General features: G+C 34.5%; 1 protein-coding gene across 2 annotated transcripts in view; it reads left to right on the top strand.

Annotated features, from left to right (window-relative positions):
- LOC123310568 overlaps positions 1-23,044 on the top strand; it is a 449,880-nt gene that overhangs the window by 26,251 nt on the left and 400,585 nt on the right. Inside the window, exons 1-2 of one of the 2 annotated variants that reach the window (XM_044895218.1) lie at positions 6,641-6,657; positions 7,740-7,980. The exons of the other annotated variant lie outside the window; for it this stretch is intronic. Coding sequence (XP_044751153.1) covers positions 7,909-7,980 — 72 coding nt within the window. The 5' untranslated portion in view covers positions 6,641-6,657; positions 7,740-7,908. Of the gene's footprint in view, positions 1-6,640; positions 6,658-7,739; positions 7,981-23,044 lie in introns of those variants that run through there. 2 annotated transcript variants of the gene reach the window in all.

The following is a 23,044-nucleotide window of genomic DNA, read 5'->3' as shown; positions in this document are numbered from 1 at the left end:
TTCAAAAATAATTCTTGTAGATTAGATGACAGAGTCATGCGCCATTACGCTTATTTCATTAATTTTTCTTCTTCTTAATCAATCTGCAGATAGACACTTCAAATTATCCAGAAAGCGTAGGTAGCGTCCTCTGAAAATTGCTGGAGGAGATGTTTAAAAAGGATAGACTTATACAAGTCACACAAAACAGACAGAGATGCAACATCATCATTAACTTCGGACAAAATTTGGCCTGGAGTTGACCGTCTCGGTTGTCTCTGGTTCTAGTTACCGGGATGCAAAGAAAGGAAAAGTTGTTTACCCTCGAATCAGAAATTGATCGGTCCGAGTCATTTTCTACATTCTCATTTGAAAGCCGAAAATTCGAGATGTTAAGTTTTCGTTAGAACGCACTGTATATCATGATTTTCACTAGCATGAGTTGTCAAACCACTACTCCTGCTTCCCTATCTCAATGCATATTCAGGATGGTGAAGGTAAACTAATTTATCCTCACCATTACCTTACAATTTTAACTTCGCCCACCTGAATATGCTATGGTGATAGCGAAAGACGCGTCATGTAGTTCAACAACTCATGTTAGTGACTAATAGGGGATTAATCCCTTTTCTATTTCAGTTCAGCATTTTCTTCTTCTTCATTTTCATGAACTGAATCACGTATTTGAGAAACCTCACATGTCCATGTGTCATAACATGGACAGTGGCGACAATTGGAAATTTAGCAAGAATATGGCGGCTTAGAAGCACAGATTTCAATGCTATGATCTCTAATTCGGAATGCGGATTGGCTCACGTCACGTCATGTGACCAAATCCGCCATATTCTTGCTAAAACGATGAAAAACGAGACCACAATTGTCGCCACTGTCTCGTTAGAGTCACTGTAGCTTAAAGCTTCCTTTACCACCACACACAAGTGGATGGTGAGGGAGTGGAAATTGCAGACAGATTCAATCAATACTTTTTAAATTCTGCAATGAGCATGGTGCCTAATTCAATTGAAGAGAATCATGTTCCTTATTTCCAACAAGCAGATAAGTCCATGTTTTTCAAAGCAATAACGGAGGAAGAAATAATAGTTTCAGTGAAAAGCCTCAAAAATAAACATAGCACCGGCTATGATGAGATTCCAACATCACTCATAAAATTTTGTATTAATGAAATCAGTACACCGTTAACATATGTAATAAAAACATCTTTTGAATCAGGAATATTCCCGGATGCATTAAAATTAGCAACAATCAAACCCCTACACAAAAAAGGCAATGTCGCAGAGATTGAGAACTATAGGCCAATAAGCTTGCTGCCTAGCTTTTCGAAAATTTTCGAGAAATGTACAAGCAGCAGGTTAATGGAGTACTTTGTCACAAATGATATGTTGTACAAAAGCCAGCATGCATATTTGAAGGGGAGAGGAACTCACACTGCTATATTTGAGTTCACAGAGAAAATTTTACAAGAATTGGAGGAAAAAAACCAAGTTATGGGGCTTTTTTTAGATCTTACAAAGGCGTATGATTGTGTGAACCATAAAATTTTATTAAAAAAGCTGGAAAGATATGGTGTTGCTGGTGTTTTGCTTGCATGGTTGGGGTCGTACATGTCGGGGAGATTTCAGCAAACGGCCATTACAAAGGAAGGAATCTCCTATACATCCAGTAGAGAATCCGTTGAAATAGGCATTCAACAAGGTAGTATCCTAGATCCAATCTTGTTTATTATTTATATAAATGATGCTCCCATTTCTGTTGCCAATTTGAATTGTTTTCTCTGTGATTATGCAGATGATAAAAATATTCTAGTAGCTGAGAAAGACCTAAATGCTTTAACTGGAACTTTGAATAAAATTTATGAAGCTTTATCGAATTGGATCTCTAATGAGGGGCTGCTATTGAATCATAACAAAACCGATTGTGTTTTCTTCAAAACTAGAAGAAGTAATGTTGATTGTCCCGATCACATTAGCTTAAATGGGGTAGAGATTGGTGTGAGCACGGAGGCAAGATTACTGGGCATGACAATTGATGAAACTTGAATGTGTGTGGTTTGAAAATGATTTATTCCTCATGTTTTGAAGTACCTCTTAGATATGGAGTGGTTTTTTATGGAGGTGTCAGGGCTTCAGATGTAATATTCAGAACTCAAAAAAGGGCCATAAGAATTATCAACAAACTTAGCTATAGAGCATCCTGCAGAGGTTTTTTTAGAAGCAGTGGTTTGTTAACTTTTGCTGCAGTATATATTGAGGAATGTCTCATGTTTCTTTTCAAGAACCGAGAATACTTCAGAGAAAATTTACCATCTCATTCTTACAATAGTAGAAGCTGCAATTTTGTGTACCCCATTCATAGACTGACAGTTACAGAGAAAGGAGCCAAGTATGCTTGTATGAAGCTTTTTAATAGATTACCTTTACGTTTCAAGCAAATGGACAGCAAATATGTTTTCAGGAGAGAATTACACAAACTGTTAATTGAGCTGGAGCCTTACACTGTGCTAGAGTACCTAAATGCTTCTTTGTAATTTTGCTGAGTTAAGTTTCTATATTTTTGTTTTTGACATTATTTCGTTCTGATGATACATAAGTATATGTGTATACATGTATTGGATTCTCGAAATAAACATTACTACTACTACTACTACTACTACTACTACTACTACTACTACTACTACTACTACTACTACTACTACTACTACTACTACTACTACTACTACTACTACTACTACTACTACTACTACTACTACTACTACTACTACTACTACTACTACTACTACTACTACTACTACTACTACTACTACTACTACTTTAGTAGGGTTGTTAAAGGAAGCTTTAATTAAAGGGACTTTAGGTTTGATTATGAAACCGGCCGTTACGGACTTGTGCGATTTATCTCAAAAAGGTGTATCTATATTAGAGATGTTGATTTTTCGTAAAAACCCCACATGTCCACATTTCGGGCATGTGGGGTTTCTGAAATATGTGATTCAACTATCGGCCGAATTGAGTGAAAATTAGGTCTGTTTTATGCTTAGAACAAAGATGCATGGAATAGAAAATAAACATTTATTGTTGTCCAAAGACTGGAGTGAGATAGTTGCTTAGTTTCGCCAATCACGTTACAAAACGGTTTCTTCTAAATAGATTTGCATGCCAATGTTGAGGACCACTCACCGTAGATTTCATCAATCTGAGTGACTCACCATAGTGGAAGTTTCTCAAATTTTTTTTCGTTGAAGTCTATTACTGTTCTGATATCTGAACTGAAATGAAGTACCGGTGTCATCTATCTGAATTTTCAGATTGTGTCAATTATTTTCCTCTTCGAATCGAAAGAGTAAAAGTGAAAAGAAGGTGAAAACCTTAACTCGTATCTTATTCAATTACAGCTGTAAAACACGGCGTAGGTACCTATACGATACAAACTACAAAAACAATAGGTTTATAAATAAACCGTCATGTCATCAGGATTACTTTTTTATGACAGTGGTGGAGTCCCATGTGTGAAGGTTGAGAACTTGAACTTCACTTTCCCCTTTGTTTTCACCGATTTTGGGTAAACATTCGAGTAAAATGTATGCTTGTGGTCTAATTGCACACTTTTAGAGAATTAAGAGAATTTCCCATGGAGATCAATTGTATTGTGTTCTCCGACATGGGAAGATCTGCGAAGCTACTGCATTTCAGTAGTCGGATTCACTATCTATTCAAAACTTTTCTATATATTTCTCTTCGGATGCGGCGATGTTCCAGAATGAAATTGCCGTCAATTTTATTATTTTCTGCAGCTAATTATTCGAAATCAAAATAGGACGAGTTGAGCATTTTCCGTAGTTTTGAACTAGAGAGAAATTGCAAGTAATGTAATTCACAAATCAATGAGGCCATAGCAGCTGAAAGTTTCTGTGTTGGTCATTGAGTAGTTTGGTATCTGAAAGAAAAAAAACCATGAAACCGACACCGCCTGCATTCGAATAAGACAGAACCTACTTATAGCTTCGGTAAATTTTCACATTTGGCGTGGCGAGACCGTCCCATTTTTCCTAAATAACTAAATGTAATTTTCTGATTTTGAGTGACAAATATCCTAAAAGTCTTGGCTTGGACTCGCAATGATGCGGAATCCGATGGGAGATAACTAAAACTATCAATTATTTTATCGGTCCATTAGGTTAATCGAATAGATTAACTGCCGATTAATGGAGCCCAAAAACTGGGCATAAGAGCTTTATTATTATTTGGATAACTTATGAATTCATCAATGTTCGGTTTCTTGTGGGAATTATGCATTAATAGGAAATTGAGCATTAATAAGGGTCTTTAATGGATTATTCCGTGCCAAACTCAATATTTCGAGACCATTTTCGACTTGAATTCGAAAAAAAAACCTTTGGGAAGAATGCTTACGCCCTTGCTCGTAGGTAAAAAGAGCGCCAATACCATCATTTTACCCTTTTCATTTACTTCATATTGTGACTGAAAAATATCTACACAAACCGGCAGTGTCACTGGGTACGATATCTAAATTATTCATAAAAGCTTAGTACGAAATTACTTCATCCATTTGAGGCAGCTCAATCATCAGTCACCTTCAGTTATATCCCTGATCGATTTCGTTATGCCATTCATAAAAATAAACAGTAATGGAACACCACTTGATTGACTAACGTATTTCTATTTGAGCCCACACCGCGAAGTTATTTTTGTCCAAGATAATATTGATGGAAGATGGAACTCCCAAGCCGTCTTTGAATGAGAGGTCAAAACATGATGCATCTTTTGTGGTTTTGATACAAAGGAGCCGTTCATTTCTTTTGTTTTGAAGTTCAAGTTTAAGTTTCAATTTCGCTTTGATGCTGGTCTCTCTAACTTCGCGAAACGAAAAGTCTGACAGTTAGGTTTCTGAACAGTTAACGAGAGGTTGGTTGGGAAAAGGTATGGAAACAAGTAGAGTCATTCGGGGCAACTGTGCGCACTTTTGCCTTTCAAATCATACCCTGTTTCAAATGTTGAAGCTAGGAAAATTAAAACATATTCATAAGATAGAGCATTTCCTAATCTACGAAAAACATCAAAAAGCAAACAAGCAAAAAGGTTTTTTTTCTGCAAAAAAAAATTAATAGTGAAAGTCGGAATGCGTTCATATGCCCCGTATTGCGGGTAAGCGTGAGCATCCTCACGGGGTAACGCAGTGCTTAGTGAACCACACAATCAAAACAAATTACAAAATAATGTCATCAAAATGTTATAATATTAGGGAAATTATGCATTATTGTTCGTGCCACCATTCCTGGTAAACACAACACTTGATACATTTCTCTGTTGGTAACACTTCATATTTTTCTGAATTATGGGGTTCCTCGGGGAAGTATTTTAAATTCAATTTTGATTCTTATTCTTGGATTAATATTTCTTATTGATATGTGTTATTTGAATGAGAAAATCTTCAGATAATTGGCCACTTTTGTTAATGACACATGGTTTAACTCTGTTCCACTGTCTGATTGAGTCTAAGCTATCAAATGACAATCACAGGTGTATGTAGAGGGTGGGCAAAATTGGTGATACCTGAATTACAACTTTTTCAACCCAACGAGAGGAAAATGCGTGGAACATTACAGTCGTCTTTTTTCGAGAAACTAATAATGCCATCAACTGCATTACTCTATCTTCTTTTGTTTTCGAGTTATGGGTCAAAATTAAATTTCAACTTTGGTCATTATCTCCGTTTCTGTTTAAGCTGGGATGTTGAAATGAAAACATTATACAGCAACTTTTCTGGTAGCAATCCAGTGGCGTTCCATGAGTTTTTCCAATAGGTATATTGGCTGAGCTATAACATGAAGATCTATTTTTTCTTATAAAAACAGTACATAGTTTAAAATGACTTAGAAAGTCTGAGGCCGATGTATGATATATTTCTGAAACGGTAAAAAAATGGCGAATCTTTTTAAGTCATTTCAAACTACTGATTTCATAAGAAAAAACACAACTTAATGTTAAAGCTCAGCAAATAAGCCTATAGGAAAAAAATCATAGTACGCCTGCTATAAAAAAGTGTCTGTATAATGTCTTCATTTCAACATCCTAGCACAAACAGAAACAGAGATAATGACCAAGGTTGAAATCGCCCAAATTTAAATTTTGGCCTATAACTCAAAAACAAAAGAAGATAGAGGAATGCAGTTGATGGCACATTCATTTTCCTCTATCTCGTGGGGTTAAAAAGTTGTAATTCAGGTATCACCAATTTTGCCCACCCTGTACACACCAAGTGTTGCTAACACTTTAGCCATCCAAAGCTATCTGTCATGTTTGCTTCGCAAAGGGCAGGCGAAAAGTATACAGGGTGTCTCTCAATATGGAAAGAAACTGAAGTTCAGACTGAGCGAATTAATAATTCGGTTCTTCTGTTATCCCTGAACCCACACGTAGGTTAGGTCATGAACAATCGATATCGCTGTACGTGAATATCATCTTGATTGACTTGCGTCGGTGTGGACTCGAAACTTGTACTTTCTGGGTAGGCTTCCGATTCCGATGTTGAATCCGCCGTCTATCGCAATGAAACCACGTGGATCAAGCTGGCGGCAGTCATCTGTTTCGCGCGGAGCTTACCGGGTCGAAAGTGAAGAGTTTGAACTGTTATTATAGTTCGGTATGAGAATAATCAGAACTTAAAATCACCGGTAGAATACTGGGACCTTCTACCTTCAAGTGTTTGGTGCGAATTCAGATTGTGGTTATCGATGTTGATTAATTGCTTTGTTTTGGTGAATTTGCTGATGGTACTCTGATGCGGCGAATAATTGGATAACGAGGAATTGCTCTACAGTTCAACCTTGGACTCAGTTCATGCTTCCCCTTGTCATTAATTACAACAATTAATCAATCCATTCGTTCAATGTCACTGGTTTCGGTAGGATAATCTAATTGATTGTTCATTGCAGGGTTATTTTGGTATTGGATTTGAGAATAAACTCAGTAGTCTGTCCGTCAAACAGATTTTCAGATTTTTGTTTTGAAAAGTGCTTCTTCCAATCGCAGGAAACATTAGTTCGTTTATGCAATACTTTTCTTTTAGATATTAAAAACTGAATAAAACCCTTGTTGAATGCAATATTTGACATTCTTATCTACAGCCTTATCACATCTCAGGTAGCAATAACTTACAGGTGTTTGAACATCTCTATCGAAGTAAATGATATCGTGCAGCAAGAATACTTACCTAACTACTCGCCCAGAGTGTTCTTAGACCCTACCTGTTGAAAAGGATTTCTTACAGACGAAACAGTTATCAGGAAAAATTCAATAAAATGTCGAAAATTCCATACTGAATTTTTTACGGTCGAAATAATTTGATGAAAATTTTATGGCTAACGTATAGATTAAATGAAAATAGCATATTTTTTCATCTCAAGATGTAGCAGGTAGCTTCTTCCCTCTTTTTCCTTCAATTTATGTACCTACCTTTGAATCCTAGAGGGTCACAGTTCTACTGCCCCTGAAATTGGAGAAATTCATGAGAAAAAACGTTTTTCCCGCAAAATCGTTAGAATTCATAATTGAATATTAACGTCTCTTTCTTCCGCATTTTTCGAAAAAATTACGGCTTCCTCCTAAGATTCGCAGTTTCATTAGGAGTACATAAGTGAATTGTTTACTCACCTGCAAATAAATTTCGCAACATCGAAAACCACAATTTAGCAGTTCTCTAATTCTGTACACAATTGTCATCAGTGAACGATAAATCGATCGTAATATGAACGCGTCACACAAACTTTGTGTAATTACCAATTTCTGCTAATTGCAGAAATAAATAGAAAAAGTCGGCTAGAGTGCTTGAGAACCTTCGGCTAAAATTGCAACTGATAATTGTGTGATCGGAAACCTTGTGACTGTGACCATTATGGATTATGTCATTTGGAGAGTTTTGATGAAAAAGTACTCGAAAGTACGGCTGGGACTTTACAAATCTCTGGTAAGTCATCTTTTAAGGGATATTTTATATCTAGTTCTTAAGAAATCATAGTATCTTCAAGAGTTTATGAGGGATATGAGTATGATTTATTTTAATTTACTCACTATAAATACGTTCAACAATTGAAAATATGTAATTTTGTGTAAATTCCACTCTATATTATTTATTCTTCTTTCTTCAAACGTATTTTTGTCATTTTTTAATTTTCTGTTCACTTGAGTTGCTTGGACACCAGACATGAGGCCTAAAAGAAAAGTTTCTGGGCTACTGGAAATTTGATTGATTGAGTTCCATTGTTTCGTCAATTGAGACGTTTGAATTTATCAGTTGAAATTATATCATTTTATAGACGAGTGAAAAACGCGATTAGGACCGAAAAAAAAAATTTTTCAACAGATGAGAATGTATTTTGCAAAAAGAAAAACTGCTAATATACCTACTGGGTGAGTCTTTGACTCGTACAAATATTTCAACAGTATATTCTTGAGTTCAAAAGAAACTCTTTTTTTCTTTACCAATTTCTCCGAATCGGCTCGGTTTAAGAGATACAGGCTGTTGGAAAACTATAAAAAAATGTAATTATCGTTATTAAACGATTTCATCGAATGAAATGAATCGCAGAATACAGTTTTTTATTTATTTGATTAATCTTTTTCGAACACAAGATATCACCCACGTCTTACAGGTATCTCGTTATGAACAAAACGTACCATAAAAATACCACTAATTCAAAGAACACAACTCTTGGAACTGAGCTTGAAACTGAGTTGGCTATCTAATGAATATTTGAAAGTTTTGTAAAATAAAAGTATTCTTCATATTTTCTTGTATAATGGGCCGCTTTCGGGTGATTTGATATTCAAAAATGAAAAATATCTCTGATATTTAGAAAATTAGGAATACTTTGGCTAAATGCAACTCTGCTCAAAAGATCCATAGATGTGTGGTACCAGTCGAAGACTTACCCTGTATACCTAATCAAGAAAATAATTGTGGGTCAACCTTAAACAAGACAACGACTTTACAAGTCATATAAAAGCAAAACACATAAATGAAAAAAAATGTAATTGAAAAATATGGCAAGATATGATATGAAAATCGACCAGTTCATCCATCAATTTCAACGAGTCAAGTAAACTGAAACAAGCACCAAAGAGCATTCAGAAGAAGAATTAAGACCTTGAAAATTATGTTGTCAACTCACTCAGTGAGATGATCATACATCTACGAATTTTCCATCAAAACATATCCGTTTCAAATAAAAATCGACCTCATATTTACGGAAATATCTGGCTGGACTGATTTATATGGGCCTTCCTGTATACGGAATAAAAAATATTGTATTTTATTCACTCCTATGAATTTCATTTATTGTGTGAATATTTTTAAAATTAGCATTTGTTTACGGTACGAATACGTTTTTCCAAATTCAGATTAGTCAAAAATCATTGCGAATTTAATAGTTATCTGTATCTATACGTGGAATACTTAGTGTTTTCCAACGTGTTGCACACAATACGTTTTCTAATTTTGAATAGGATCTGGCCATGAATTCAAATTAAAAGTTTCAAAAACGTCTATACTAAAGTCCCTTTCAGATTCTTTTTAAATCATCTAGTGATGAAAATATTTAATTTTTCACACCGTTACTATGGAAGCAAGAAGCAAGTATTTTTTCATCATCTGAATCGAAATATTTAACTTTTCGTAACTGGTTGAAAAAGTAAAACATTTTAAACGTCAATCAGTTTTAAAAAGTGTCACTTTATACTTATGTCAAAATTAGAAAACTTAAATTTCTCAGACAAATATGTACTTACATAAATATGGGGTATGGGGTGATATTACTGATATTTGACAATGTAGTTATTTCTAAATTGCACTATTCCGTTTTTGTTTCAAATGGTATATATTAAAATATTTCTATATTGAGTTAGAGGATGAAGGATGAATTGCAGTTTTCAGTCAATTCTCTATACCTATACTTGGATAGTATCATAATTCCTGATTAGGACAATCTTCAATGCAAACTATGGATCAAAAATTATCATGACAAAGAATTAACTAAGTTTCTTCAACAAATTTCCTTACCTTAGGAGAGTAGACTCAGAGTATCAGAAGCACAGAAGAGTCGAGCCGTAGGTGAAATTTTCTACCTCCATCCATTGGATTTTTGCTAGTCAATATTTGGAAAGTTTGAACATTGCATATACCTAAATATTTTCAAAATTTATCTATATGTGGAGGACAGTACACAAAATTCTCTTTTTTCCAGGATATAAGGATTGACATGCAATCCTTTCTATCACAGTATTAAATTCTACACATATAACTAATAACACACAAACACTTTCTGTTGAATATTTAAATCAAAAAATGTTCAGAAATAATTAAGAAATTTCTTTTGAAGACCAGTTTTAAGGCATAGGCTGAACTGTTCTGTACTCTATGTAGAGTTTCAAATGACTAAACAAAATTTTTAATTTTTTTCATTTCATTTACGGTTGAAGGTTCTAGGCGTTGCAGTTGTATTTATTTTATTCATAAAATATTGATTAATGGAAAAAAAACGATTTCCTTCTGCAACGTTATTGCTTACATTGAACTTAATGAATAATTGAAAATATATCCACAAAGAACCGTTTCGAACGATTGGCTTTTGAATTATGGAGTTGTTACTGTTGGTATTAAAACTTCAATCAGTCTTTTACTAATAATGATCACTTTCCCAGGATACGAGATCAAATTAATGGAATACAAAAAAATATACTATTTTCATTATTTTGCTTAAATGGAACATTGGTATTTGAGTTCAGTGATTCTTTTGACAATGAGGAAGCAGAATAAGGGATTCCGATTATGCAAGGTCCTCAATATAGGTATAGTATTAAGGGGCTCATCAGAACTCTCGAAAGAATATGAATACATACCAAAGCTCATATACATTTTGAGAAAATTATATAACCGAACTTGAAATGGAATAAATTGCGAAACTACTTCAAACAGGGTGACTCCAAGCAAATCCACAATTTTTCTACAAAATGTCCGTTTTTAAGAGGTTTATTCGTGTCGAAACTATATTGCAATTCGATCAAATCTAGATCATCCCTTTCAAGTTTGCAACCTTTAGGTGAACGGGTTAACCTACTCCAAACAAAGAGATGTCTAGAAAGCAGCGAAAATTTTGGTCATTTCGTTCATCGTGATACATTCTTATGAAATGATTCCAATAGATCAAATCAATGAAGGGGGTTAAAAAGGTACTATTTTTTAAATATCATATATTCGTTGCTAGCAGTAATTTGAATGAACTTATCCAAATTAGTAACAACGTGAAGATTTATCGGTATTAGAGACAAAGATTAAATTGAAAATATTATCGAAATTAATAGGAAATACGTACCAGAATCGGCAAATCAACAATCTGGCGAAGAATTAAAAACAAAAAATTGGAGTCAGCTGAGCTGACATTTCAGGAATTAACTGTGGAAATTATGTATATATATATATATATATATATCTATACCTGACATATTATTTCCGCAATTTTAACATTACTTCGTAGTATGAAACTCCTCCTCCATTGTATAAAATTTTAAGCACAACTTACGTTGTGTCAAGAAACAAGTTTGCAATACTCTAAACTTTCTACAGTAAATATAAATTCAATTGAACAGAAATGAATTTATTTATAAAAGTTCTAATTAAATGGCAATTTCTCTTTCTTAACTGAAACATGATCTCATTTCATAGGAAACAGAGCATAGGTTTTCTTATCAGTAAATTCCATTTCTTATTACAACAAAGTGCATCGTGAAATTTAAATAGCGTTACTCGCAATTAATGCTTCTGCATCCGAATATGTTTTATAATCTGATAAAAGCACCCAATGGTATATATAAATGGGATGGAATGGAAAATAATGAATTCATGACATTTTTTTCTCATCTATATATTTATTTTCGATATCAGTTGGGAGCTAGATTATTGAGTATGATGGTGGTACGTAAATGAGTGAGCGTTGAAGACATTCATATCGAACCAACTGGACCGAAAACTTTCAATTTCGTACATATCCAGAGTAAAGCGGGCCCTTCACGTACAGTTTTTCTTGACTCCCGGTGCGATGCTCCCGGCGCGTGATTCCCGGAGCGAAGTGTAGGGATGAAACTACACGTGCATTCCAATACAGCACGCCAAATTCATTGATTCCGATATTTTCATGAGGAGCGGCCTTATCTGCATCCGGTTGAATGCTTTTGCAGAAATCATCTAAACCATTTTAAACTCCCTGAAATTTTTGTTGGAATATCTACTGCATTTAATTTTCCATAAGCATGGAAAAATGTATATAATCCAATGAATTCAGTGGGAAAGTTTCTCGCCATTAAAAAAAAAAGGCGTCTATCTTTGAAAAATATCTTGCGAACTGCGAAAAAACCACGAAAGCAATTCTATCCTTGTTTCTTTCGATGTTTTACGATATGACTATCCTCGCTCGAATTGGAGCGGCGCGAGAGTCGTCCCTTCACGTTCGGTTTTTAATGGCTCCTGGTGTCCTTCGCTCCAGGAATTTAGACTGGTTGGAACGTCTCGCGCCGAGTCAGATGCGAGACGATCCAGGAGTGAACATACCCTTCACGTTCGAATTTTGGAATGGAGCGAAGGAGCGTCGCATCGGGAGTCAAGAAAAACTGTACGTGAAGGGCCTGCTTAAGAAGCAATATTCACTTGAGAGAGTGTGAATCAATTCTTATAATGAGTAATGAACACAGGATTTAAACTTTCACGTATCGAATGCTCGATGATATTCAGATTCAAATATTTTTTCTGTAAGGAAAATTGAGTTTTAAAGACTATTTCAAAGAACCTGCAGTTAAAAATCGGAATGAAGACGGTTGAATTCGCCTTGTAATTCGATGAAAAAACAGGAATGCATCATGAAACTCAATGTAAAAATAAACAGAAGATTTCGCGCACTCGTTTAAATTTATAACCAGTGCGGTCTTCTCTCGGGTCTTCTGGTCACTTAAAGTTCTTGGCTCTAAGAATTTTTTTTCACATTTGATCGAGTAACTAGTAATTGACTCTTGAGTAACGGTCTGAGTGTTCTTGCAATATTTGAATTGAAATAATAAAAGTTATAATTTAATGTCCTTCTTCCTTTTCAAAATACCAATCGTGGCCTTTATAAAGGCTTACATCGAAATTCTTCGCATATTTATTGCGTGTCTGCGGTATAATACAGGGTTGGGCATAAGTCCAGAATAAATTAAAATTAATATTTGTTCAACCAATAATATGAAATGAAAACAATGAAACTCGATTATTGGCGTTGAATAGCTCTCATTTTGTGTTTTTCTTCAATCCTTTAGCTGCTACCTCATATTTCGTTGAAAACTTCACCATGATCTTTGTTTTTCTTCTAGTCTTCTAGTTTTTTTTTCTGTAATCAGAAGAAGGAAGAGGCCCTTCAACTTCAAAAGAATTGAATTAATACTTGTTCAACCATCAACTTGAAATATAAATGCGGATAATGACGAAACTGAAATAAAAATAAAGAAGATTCGTTTTTCTGTGTTGCGTATTCTATTTCATTGCCTAAAAATGAGTACAATCGGATCTCAATCAACGTGTTCCAGCGTCTTGAATCCAAGTTATTGGTTGGAAAAGTATTTATTTCACTTTTTTTTTAAAGACTTTTGTTTTTTTATTCTAACACTATTGAGAAAAACGAATATTATGGAGGTATTTCATTTTCCGTGAGCTTTTCAACGAGCCCACACATGGTATATACTGACATTCGAAAAACAGAATTTGGTTGTGGTTGCAGTTTAGAAGTTGATGAAGAAAACCCAACTTTCTGCCAGAAAAGGAGGGTAGTTGAATATCAATTGACGGATTTCAGCCTCTTTCTTATTTATATGTTTTATATTCATTATATTTTTCATATATAATATGATATAACATAATATAATAGCTGAGGAAGACGAACCACACCTCTCCACAGAGGACAGTGTGGGGTTTCTCACACTCCTGAGGTTGAGATCCACTAAAACCTAAACCATCTGAAGTTGAGGAAAGACGTTCTTAGATTAATCTTTTCGACGAAAGCGGAAACTATTGTGATATTCGTAACTTCTACTGATCGTTCAAGTGTTCTGGCAACACGCTACATTCTGGTAGTCTTTCCTCCCTTAAACCGGCCACAGACACAGAGAGAAGACGACGTGCAACATGCAACATGCAAGGAATGACAACTATCAACGCTCGTGTGTGGGCATGAATGTTGCATGTTCTCCGTCATTCATCTCTTCCGAACCATCCTGAAAACTTGCATGATGCGCGTAGCATGAACGTCCGTGTGTGGCCGATTTTATGAACGAACGGACTTCTACACCAGTGCAGTAGGCAATAGGTATACAGCAAATCGAATCGAGCAGCTGCAGCTTCAGTCTTCGAACTGTTTCGGCTGGAAAGGCACCAAGGACGATGTCGGACCTGAGAAATCTCAAGCGTACGCCACTGCCATCATGCCATCATAATTCTCGCACTACCACTATTATAAGTGTTCTTTGAGCATTATTCCGCGTTCTTTTCTCTCATGTGTGTGGGCAATAAGTGCGAAAGTTGATGGTTGTCATTCTTTGCATGTTGCATGTTGCACGCCGTCTTCTCTCTGTGTCTGTGGCCGGCTTTACGGCTAATACGAATGGCGAGAAAGCCTGTGCTATAAATTCCTCTTAATCTCTTTTGGCATATGACTCCTATCTATCAGAGGGTAGTTCTTTCATATGCCAAATTGGCTTCAACGGTGAAAATTAGACTATTTATCTTTTGAGCATTACTCCATGATGAAAGAAATGGGTCTTTATTCCTCAATGGGTTCATACTCTTTAGATAATTTTTTGACCAATATAGAGCACCGTTAAATAATCTGGCAGAAATCTTGAGAGTTAACGCTTTCTTGAAACAGATAAAGAAAAAGGTTACCAGATTCAAAATTAGAATCATCATACGAATAAATCCTTTCCCAATATGTTGAGTGTCCTTATTTCCTGTCGTTTCAGTGTGTCCTTCATAAAAAACTGCGGCTCCCAATTTATAGATGGATTCTGTTTCGGTCAATATCGTGTTTTATGGTCACATTGCTATTGGCTCTCGTCCTCTTCGACCAATGAGTTTTTTTAATCCGGGTAATAGGAAGGAGCGTCAGTTTGCGAATATTGATTTACAATTAAACGTGTAGCGTTCACCTAGACAGAGAATACAAAAGAATGAATCAGCTATTTCCTTTCAGAACTTCCTTTCGAAGTTTGATAACCCTACCTTAAAATTAACAATGGATTTATTTTATATCATGAAAATTTGTGCTATAAGAAAGTGATTGAGATTGTTCAGTGATAGAAAGATGCTCGATCACTTTCTTGATAATCTGAGGTAATTTGAATTCTGCACTTGATTCTTTTCTATTTTCGAGAAATAGTGATGTGCACGAGAGTTATAATTTTTTGAATATCAATTTTCTATTGAAACTGCATAATGCAATAGTCAAATGAAGGCATATTATTGAGAAAAATGATCAAGCAAATCAACTTGGCAGTACTGATTGCCAAAAAAAAGTTTTTCTGGAAAATTTCCACTGTAGTTTTCCTGAGAAACTATTGTCCATAATATGTACATTCTGTCATTTCTAAGGTAATAATGAAAAATCTCTGGTTAGCAGCAGAATGTCATTCATGAAAGACTATAATTGAATAAAATTTCATAAAATATTGTTTGGATCATTCTGAAACACCACCTCAGACGGTGTAACCATTTTGATGGATTTGCAAATAGTTTTACACATATTCTTGGAAAATGTCTGTTCATTCTGTTGAAAAAAAATCCCTTTCGAAGTTATGGGTGAAGTGTATTTAATTGGTTAAATTATGGAACGAATTCTAAGGAATGATGTGTTGAAATTTTTTATTATTAGCTAAGCTGATTTGACACAGAACATCCTCCTTCAAAATTACATAGTCACTATATCTCATTATTTTTACGAGATGGTTGTTTTTTTATAGTTTTCAAACATATACAGGGTCTAAGTAAATAATTGCGATAAACTTCAGGAGGTGATCCTTGATGAAAAAATAATGACATTATGCTATATAACTTTTGTCCGCAAATTCTTCATTTTCCGAGATACGTTGTGTTAAAGTTTCACAAAAACTGACTATCATTTATTTCTCTGAAACTGGTCAGAAATTACCTAATAATATTCCAAATCTTGCTTTTGACCAAATTCGGTCTTCCAATTGATGATTCTTCTGTTCTTCAGTTGTTCGAGGATCGTTACAGGACCCCTATGTTGGGGAATTATCTCACATAGATTTATATATGGTTCTTCATTAGAAAATAGGAAAAACGAGAAAAAAATTCAAAAATCTTTGATCCGAGGTCATCTGTATTGAAGAATATTCATATCGGACACCAGTCAGCCCACGGCTGAATTACCAAGTCAATTGATATGATCTTAATGCGAAATAATATTGTTAACGTCTCTCCGGAAGAATAATAGTTTCCTATTTGTATATTAAGGTGGAACATTAAAAACTATATCTCTTTTGAATTCATATATATACCACTCTAATTCTTCATCAATTTCTTTCCAGCGAATCACTGCTTGGATAAAAAAAATAATTAATGTACGTTCAAGCTCATATATTTCATCCACGCATTCTCCGTGTTTTCTAATTTATTCTAGTATGAAGTGAATTGAATAGATTTTAATATTCCGAATTATATTCAGGTCTTTTTTATCCGTCAGAGGTCACCCGTTGCGAACCAACTGTCAGTAATTTCGTATAGGTCAGACAACAGGATTTCAGACAAGAATAATTCAATTCATAATTATTGACTTATTAGGCATTCGACAAGTTGCAAAGGTCAGTTCTGCATGCATCACGATATTTGAATTTGTAGAGCATATTGTCCCCATTACTGAATTTCCATCAAACGGTTTTTCTGTTTTATGTAGAACATTGACTGCTTAATGAAGAAGTATTGTCCAGCCTTCAAGATACAAGGTGCGACAGAGAAGTCTAGTTGTAATTGGAAAATCATTTTGAATTTGTTTTGATGTATCGATCTTTAATTCGAAATATTTAAGAAGGGTTTGGCAGGGCATGATTTTTCTTGAAATTTTCATCGGTTTTTTTCTACCTCCTGATATGCAAGGAATGAAAATAATTATTAATTGTTTATAGGAACTGCTCTTGCGATATTTTTTCAGCTTCATTGATAAAAAAATTATCAAATACATATAACGTTGAAACTAGCCAATCACCTTCACTCAGAGTATCAACAAAATGTTGATACATGCCAGTTGGCATGTAACATTTGTTGATTTTTGTAGCAATGGATGTTATGTACCTACCTATCTGAATTTATTCGAGCCTACTCTTTATCAGCGAGTTGAACAGGTGCACAAAAAATACCTTCTGTTACGAACTTTGGCGCAATACACCCTTTAAACTGAGGATATTGTCTTTTCATTCTGAATAGGTGTATAAAAGAATATTTATCTTAAAAAAAGATGATAGATATGTGTGTCCAGCTCGGTCAATGCCGGTGTCAATATTGTGAGCAAATATTATAAAGGAGAAATAAAAGAAACCTCATATCTCTAGAACTAAAAACCGACTACATTTATGTCCGTGTTTGTTATATTTGGCAATAAGAAAATGTACTGTCAATACAGAAAAACCGTTCAATAACTTTTTAATCGAAGGGCGCGAAATTCGAATTCTATTCCTATACTGAATTTGAATAACGACTTTGATAAGACAAGAAAATGAACATACTGGATACAATACAAAAGAATGGTTTCGTTTTGCGATCAGGATGTCAATTTTCATCTGCACATAGTTTGAAATTAATTAATATCGATGAAATACGCTGTCGGCCCTGAATAGGCCCTTCATGCAATGGATGCTTCCTACATACGACAATTTATGTATATAAACAATTCTAAATTGTTAAATGTATACCTACTTCATATGACGCAGTGTTTCTTTAATTCTTTTCCTTCACACCCTGAAAATTTAATCCACTTTAGAGCACTGAAAATAAAAATCCATGAATGACCGACACATATGGTACGAGTTTTAATACTTACATATCCATTTTTCTTAGTTAAGAAAGAATTTCGGATAATCCATATTATATTTGATCCACAGTTCTTCACTATGCAATGAGCAAGATAAACAAAAAGCGGTACGAGAATAAAAACCTCTTTCATCAAAATGACCATCTGCATATTCAGCATATTGAAATAAAAGAATAAATAATTAAATTCAACTCAGAAGCTACCTCTTGGTGAAATTGAGGTCAGTCGAAACTCAATGAAATAAACTAAAAAAAAACAACTGAAATTCATGAAATGGTATGCGCATAAATGATATGCCATTATGAAATTCTTGGCACTTCTGTATATGAAGCCAATAAAACATCTTCGAAATAAAATAATACTAGTAGTTACCTACAATCATTTTGCCGTTCAAGATTTTTGTCAAAAAAAAAAACATGCAAAAACAAAAAAGCTTTTTGGACCTCCCTAAGTTAGAACAATTATTCCACAGACCCACAGCATGCCCGAACAACCAGTAGATGTTCCATTAGCTTCTGCATTTTCTCTGGAGTTCTGATTAAATTTTCACCTACCAACTTCCCATTGTGAATAGTAACCCAAGGTACCTCATTAAGTAGTGCTAACCTCCATCAAATCAGTGTCGTAACAGACGTCTAACTATATGCCAGTAGTGGAAAAAAGGGATGTTTTTAATAACACTCCAAAAGCGTCCATCACGAAAGAAGTGCATGTGATGTGATTGACCTCAAAATTCTACCGATTAACCCATTAAGAGGATGGTCATCATAAGAAAATTCTGACCTGAACACCGATTTGATTCTGAATCACTGAAATCGATCTGTTTCAGTTGAATCGTGATGTCAAAAAATGTGCCCCATAAAGATCGTGTGACATATAAACAACCGTGCCTTGTTTCATGTTTTGCACTTCTCTATTAATTGTGACACTTCAACTGACCTTTAACGGTACGGCTCGTTAATTGTATCACAGGGCGTATCACTGAATAATGTTCGATTATTATTGAGAAAATGAACCAAATATCGAACTACGAAGTCATGTTTCTATGTAAATTGCTCAAATATGCTCTTCTGGAGAAGAGCCGTAATTTGATTTCAGAAATCACTTTCTCTTTCCATAATCATTACTTTATCCCGAAATTACATATAATCTATTTCACTTTTCTCTTGTTGTCGAGAAAAATTGGTAATAATAACTGTGATGAATTAGGGAAAGGCGTGAAAAAGTTGTGTTTTATTATGTTATTAGTAGGTTGGAATTGGATCAATTGATGTTATTAATTAATGTTAATTAATTTCTGATCAGCCAACGTATTATATATATATAGCCCGATCTTTGAATTCTACATATAAGTACTTAAACTGGTACCTATTGGAAACATACACGAGAGTTACAGGTATGAGCGTATGAGCATTATATTCAATTATAAAAATTGATTATTGGGAGATTCTTAAGGATTGACATCTCAGGCGGCTATGAAAAGGGCTTTTATTTGGAGTAACACTAAGCCATAGTCCTATTACTGAGCGTATTACACAGAGACTAAGTGCTAACCAATATTCTATGCATGGTTCGAAGATATTTTGCGTTTGTCTTTTTTTTTTTTGTTCATTTTCTTGGTTTATCGAACAAATTGGCAAAATAATCATATCAATTTTGAATGTCAACTGATAGGTTTTCAATGAGAGGTTTTCAACAAATACCAAATACATTATATATGTTGTTGTTTTTCCAAAATCACGGAGACATTGACGGCTTAATCTGATCTAAACTGCAGTTTCATTATAGCATTATCTGTTTCTGTTCTTTCACTATCGCTTCTTGACGGAATATGTCTCCTCTGTCTGATCAAATAAACATCCTTCATCCTGGGTCTGTGGATTTGCCGACTAGAACATGGTTCTCTTGCTGCTATCTTCTACTTCGTTTTCCAGTGATTTTTTTTGTTTCATTTTAAATTATTCTCGGTCAATTCTCTCTCTCCGTTTTTCCTTCAGGTTTTCCCTCAATCTGGTTCTCGGTCTCTTGATTCTTTATTTTTTGTTTTCGTCATAGTGTATGAACACTTTTTCTTATACCACTGTTTTCGTGGCTTTCCATTCTTTCGTATGCTCTTTTTGCCACTTCAGTTATGTGTTCTTTGATTGCTGTGATTTATGTCATCTCTCTGATCTTTTTGTTTCTTATGTACCACTCTGCGTCTCGTCTGAGAGTTATGTTCTGTATGGTTTCCAAATTTTTGAGTATGATTTGATTCTTATTCATTATTAAAATTTCACTTCTGTATGTCAGAGTTTGCCTAATTATTGATTTGCAAAGTCTGACTATAAGTTTTAAGTTCTGCGTCGAATTTGGATTTGCTCTTTCGACTTATGAAGGAATATCCTTTGATACTCTCGCTATTTTTTGCTGTTTCCTCTATGTATTTATTCTTTTCATATTAAAGTTTTCACCCATTGTTATTCCTAGATATTTGCCATTCGGCGCGCTGTTTTCGGTTTTTCCTGAGGCTAAAAATTCCTTATTATCATCTTCAAACTGTCAGATGAAGAAAATACCCCCTGATTAGTGTCCAATTAATGGGCCAACACGTCTGTAACACCGAGATTAACCATTTGTATGAAAATCTGACACGCTCGAGTAAGTACAAGAAATTTTTTTTTGCATTTTCAAGGACCACGCTGACCTTGCGTTACGTCCGAATTGTCAGTCTGTTGAAAAGTCAGGGTCCAATTAACATATCCTCCAAAAATCTGACACGCTCGAAAAAATTTTTTTTACAATATTCAACTCTTCCCACGGCCAGCCCCACCACGCAAACTGTCAGATTAACATTAATTCATCATCAGAGACACGTAGGGCATATACAGTATCTTAATCTGACACGCTCGCGTATGTACACCTGACGATTTTTTTACATCTTTGAAAACCTGCAGACGCCTTCCCCACAGCTGAAAGTGCATATATCATAGAACTTTTTTTTCTTTCCACCATCTAATCTTCAAAATCCACTAGGTCTTCACGACGCTCGAGTAAATCCCGATTTAGCATCGTCGGCTCCCCAACTATTATGAATACTGATACTCGTAAATGGAAATGCTTATACTCTAACCTTTTTCTCCAACTAAAAACCTCATATTTACAAGGGTATCCTTCTGTTGTAGAATAGAGTTTGAGTGGACTGTATAAAATTCAAAGATGTTGAAGCTTTCAAACCTACCTTTTGTGTTAAGCTGGTCTGATCTCCCTTGAGGTTCTAGGGTGGTTGGATATGGAAAGAAGTCCGGAGCTGACAAAAGCACTTTGCTCTTGTTGTACAGTTTTTGCAGAAGCGTTGCTTGATTTTCGTATTCTACGATTAATATTTTGGTGAAATTTTGGTTCGTCTAACTTGTGTGTGAAAGTCTTTGAATCCGAGTCTCCACAGATTCATACGTACATCGAGGATGTAAAAGCTATCTTCTAGAAATTACTATTCGAATTGTAATAAATACAGTCTTATAAATCTTATCTTATAAATATATGCTTTCAGAATTCTCCTGACGCCACGCCAGAATAACAAAATCGTGGATCTCCCTGAGCTTCACTCAGAGAATTTTCCGTGTTCGCATAACAATACGACAGAGTTTCATTGTTTTCGGCCTTCAAAATATTTTTCCAAATTCTGATATTTGGTTAGAAAAGAAACCAACAATTTCTTGCATTATTCATTTCATTGCACAACTCGATTATACTCGCCATGAATTAGAATGAGACTCAAGACAAGTATAGTCTTCATTCGTGAAACCAGGAATATTTTGAAACTCAAGCAAAGAGTAAATTAAAATGGGAGTAAATGAAAATGAATTTCACATAATGTTAATTCGTGATGGATACCATTTAAAATATGGAATTATTTGTTAAAACATAGTTATTCAAAACTGAATAAGTTAATGACATGTTATTTGTTCATAATGAAACTGCCGGTGACTTTCAACGAACTACCTTCATTCAACCAATGTCTGATCGCGCATATCTATGCCACAGAGTACGATACATTCAGATATATTTATCATTTTAATACACATTTCAATAGTTCAATATCCCGAAAATGGTTCGTTTCAGGTATTTGGTTGAAAGACTAATTTTTATAGGTTTTCAAGAGTATCATAAGTCGATAAAAACAAATGGATTTCCAATCCAAATGAGGAAGTCTGATCAAAACTAAAAATGAAATTTGGCATTTTCCTGCGAATTATCTATAAATTGTTTTCATTAATATAGCGGAAAATGTACAACATGACTTCAATAATAGTGTCTGAAAATTTTATCCTTTTTATGTTTTAGGGCAAGTAGGTAGTTATTATAATCATTGTGATAAGTCCATTTGAGGAATACTCTAGAAACTCAATTATCTCTGGAAAGCTTAGGAATATCCGTACCTAGGTCATGATGGAAATCAAATCAAAATTCGATGGACAATCCAAAAATGTGATAATTGATTATTAATTTGAAAAAACGAATCTAATAGCTACTCGAAGTAACAAAACTCAGAACTATTTTCGAATTTCTCGTCATTGCGTATAAAACATCGAAAGTGAATACCTATATCTTTCGTATAGATTCCATGTAATTTTGTGTGAGATTAAGAGAGAATCAACCTTCATATTATTTTCCATTCAAGAATGATTGCATTCTGGGGTGGCTATGGAATATCGAATTTGAGTAATAGCCATTAAGTTGAGATTTTGTGTTGAGAAATTTAGGTTGGTATTGAGGAGAAACAGTGATCTAAAGACCTATTTTATGTGAATCTATTTACTGACCGACGATAATTTGAAATTTGTACTGCTGTTTATGTTCTTGATCCTTTCTAACAAATTGAAAACATAATTGTATCAATTTTGGATGCCGATTAATATGCTCCGATTG

This window comes from Coccinella septempunctata, chromosome 1, assembly GCF_907165205.1.
Source record: "Coccinella septempunctata chromosome 1, icCocSept1.1, whole genome shotgun sequence".
NCBI classification, from domain to species: domain Eukaryota; kingdom Metazoa; phylum Arthropoda; class Insecta; order Coleoptera; family Coccinellidae; genus Coccinella; species Coccinella septempunctata.
Note: the sequence above shows the minus strand (reverse complement) of the source record. Positions and strands in the feature narration are given on the sequence as shown.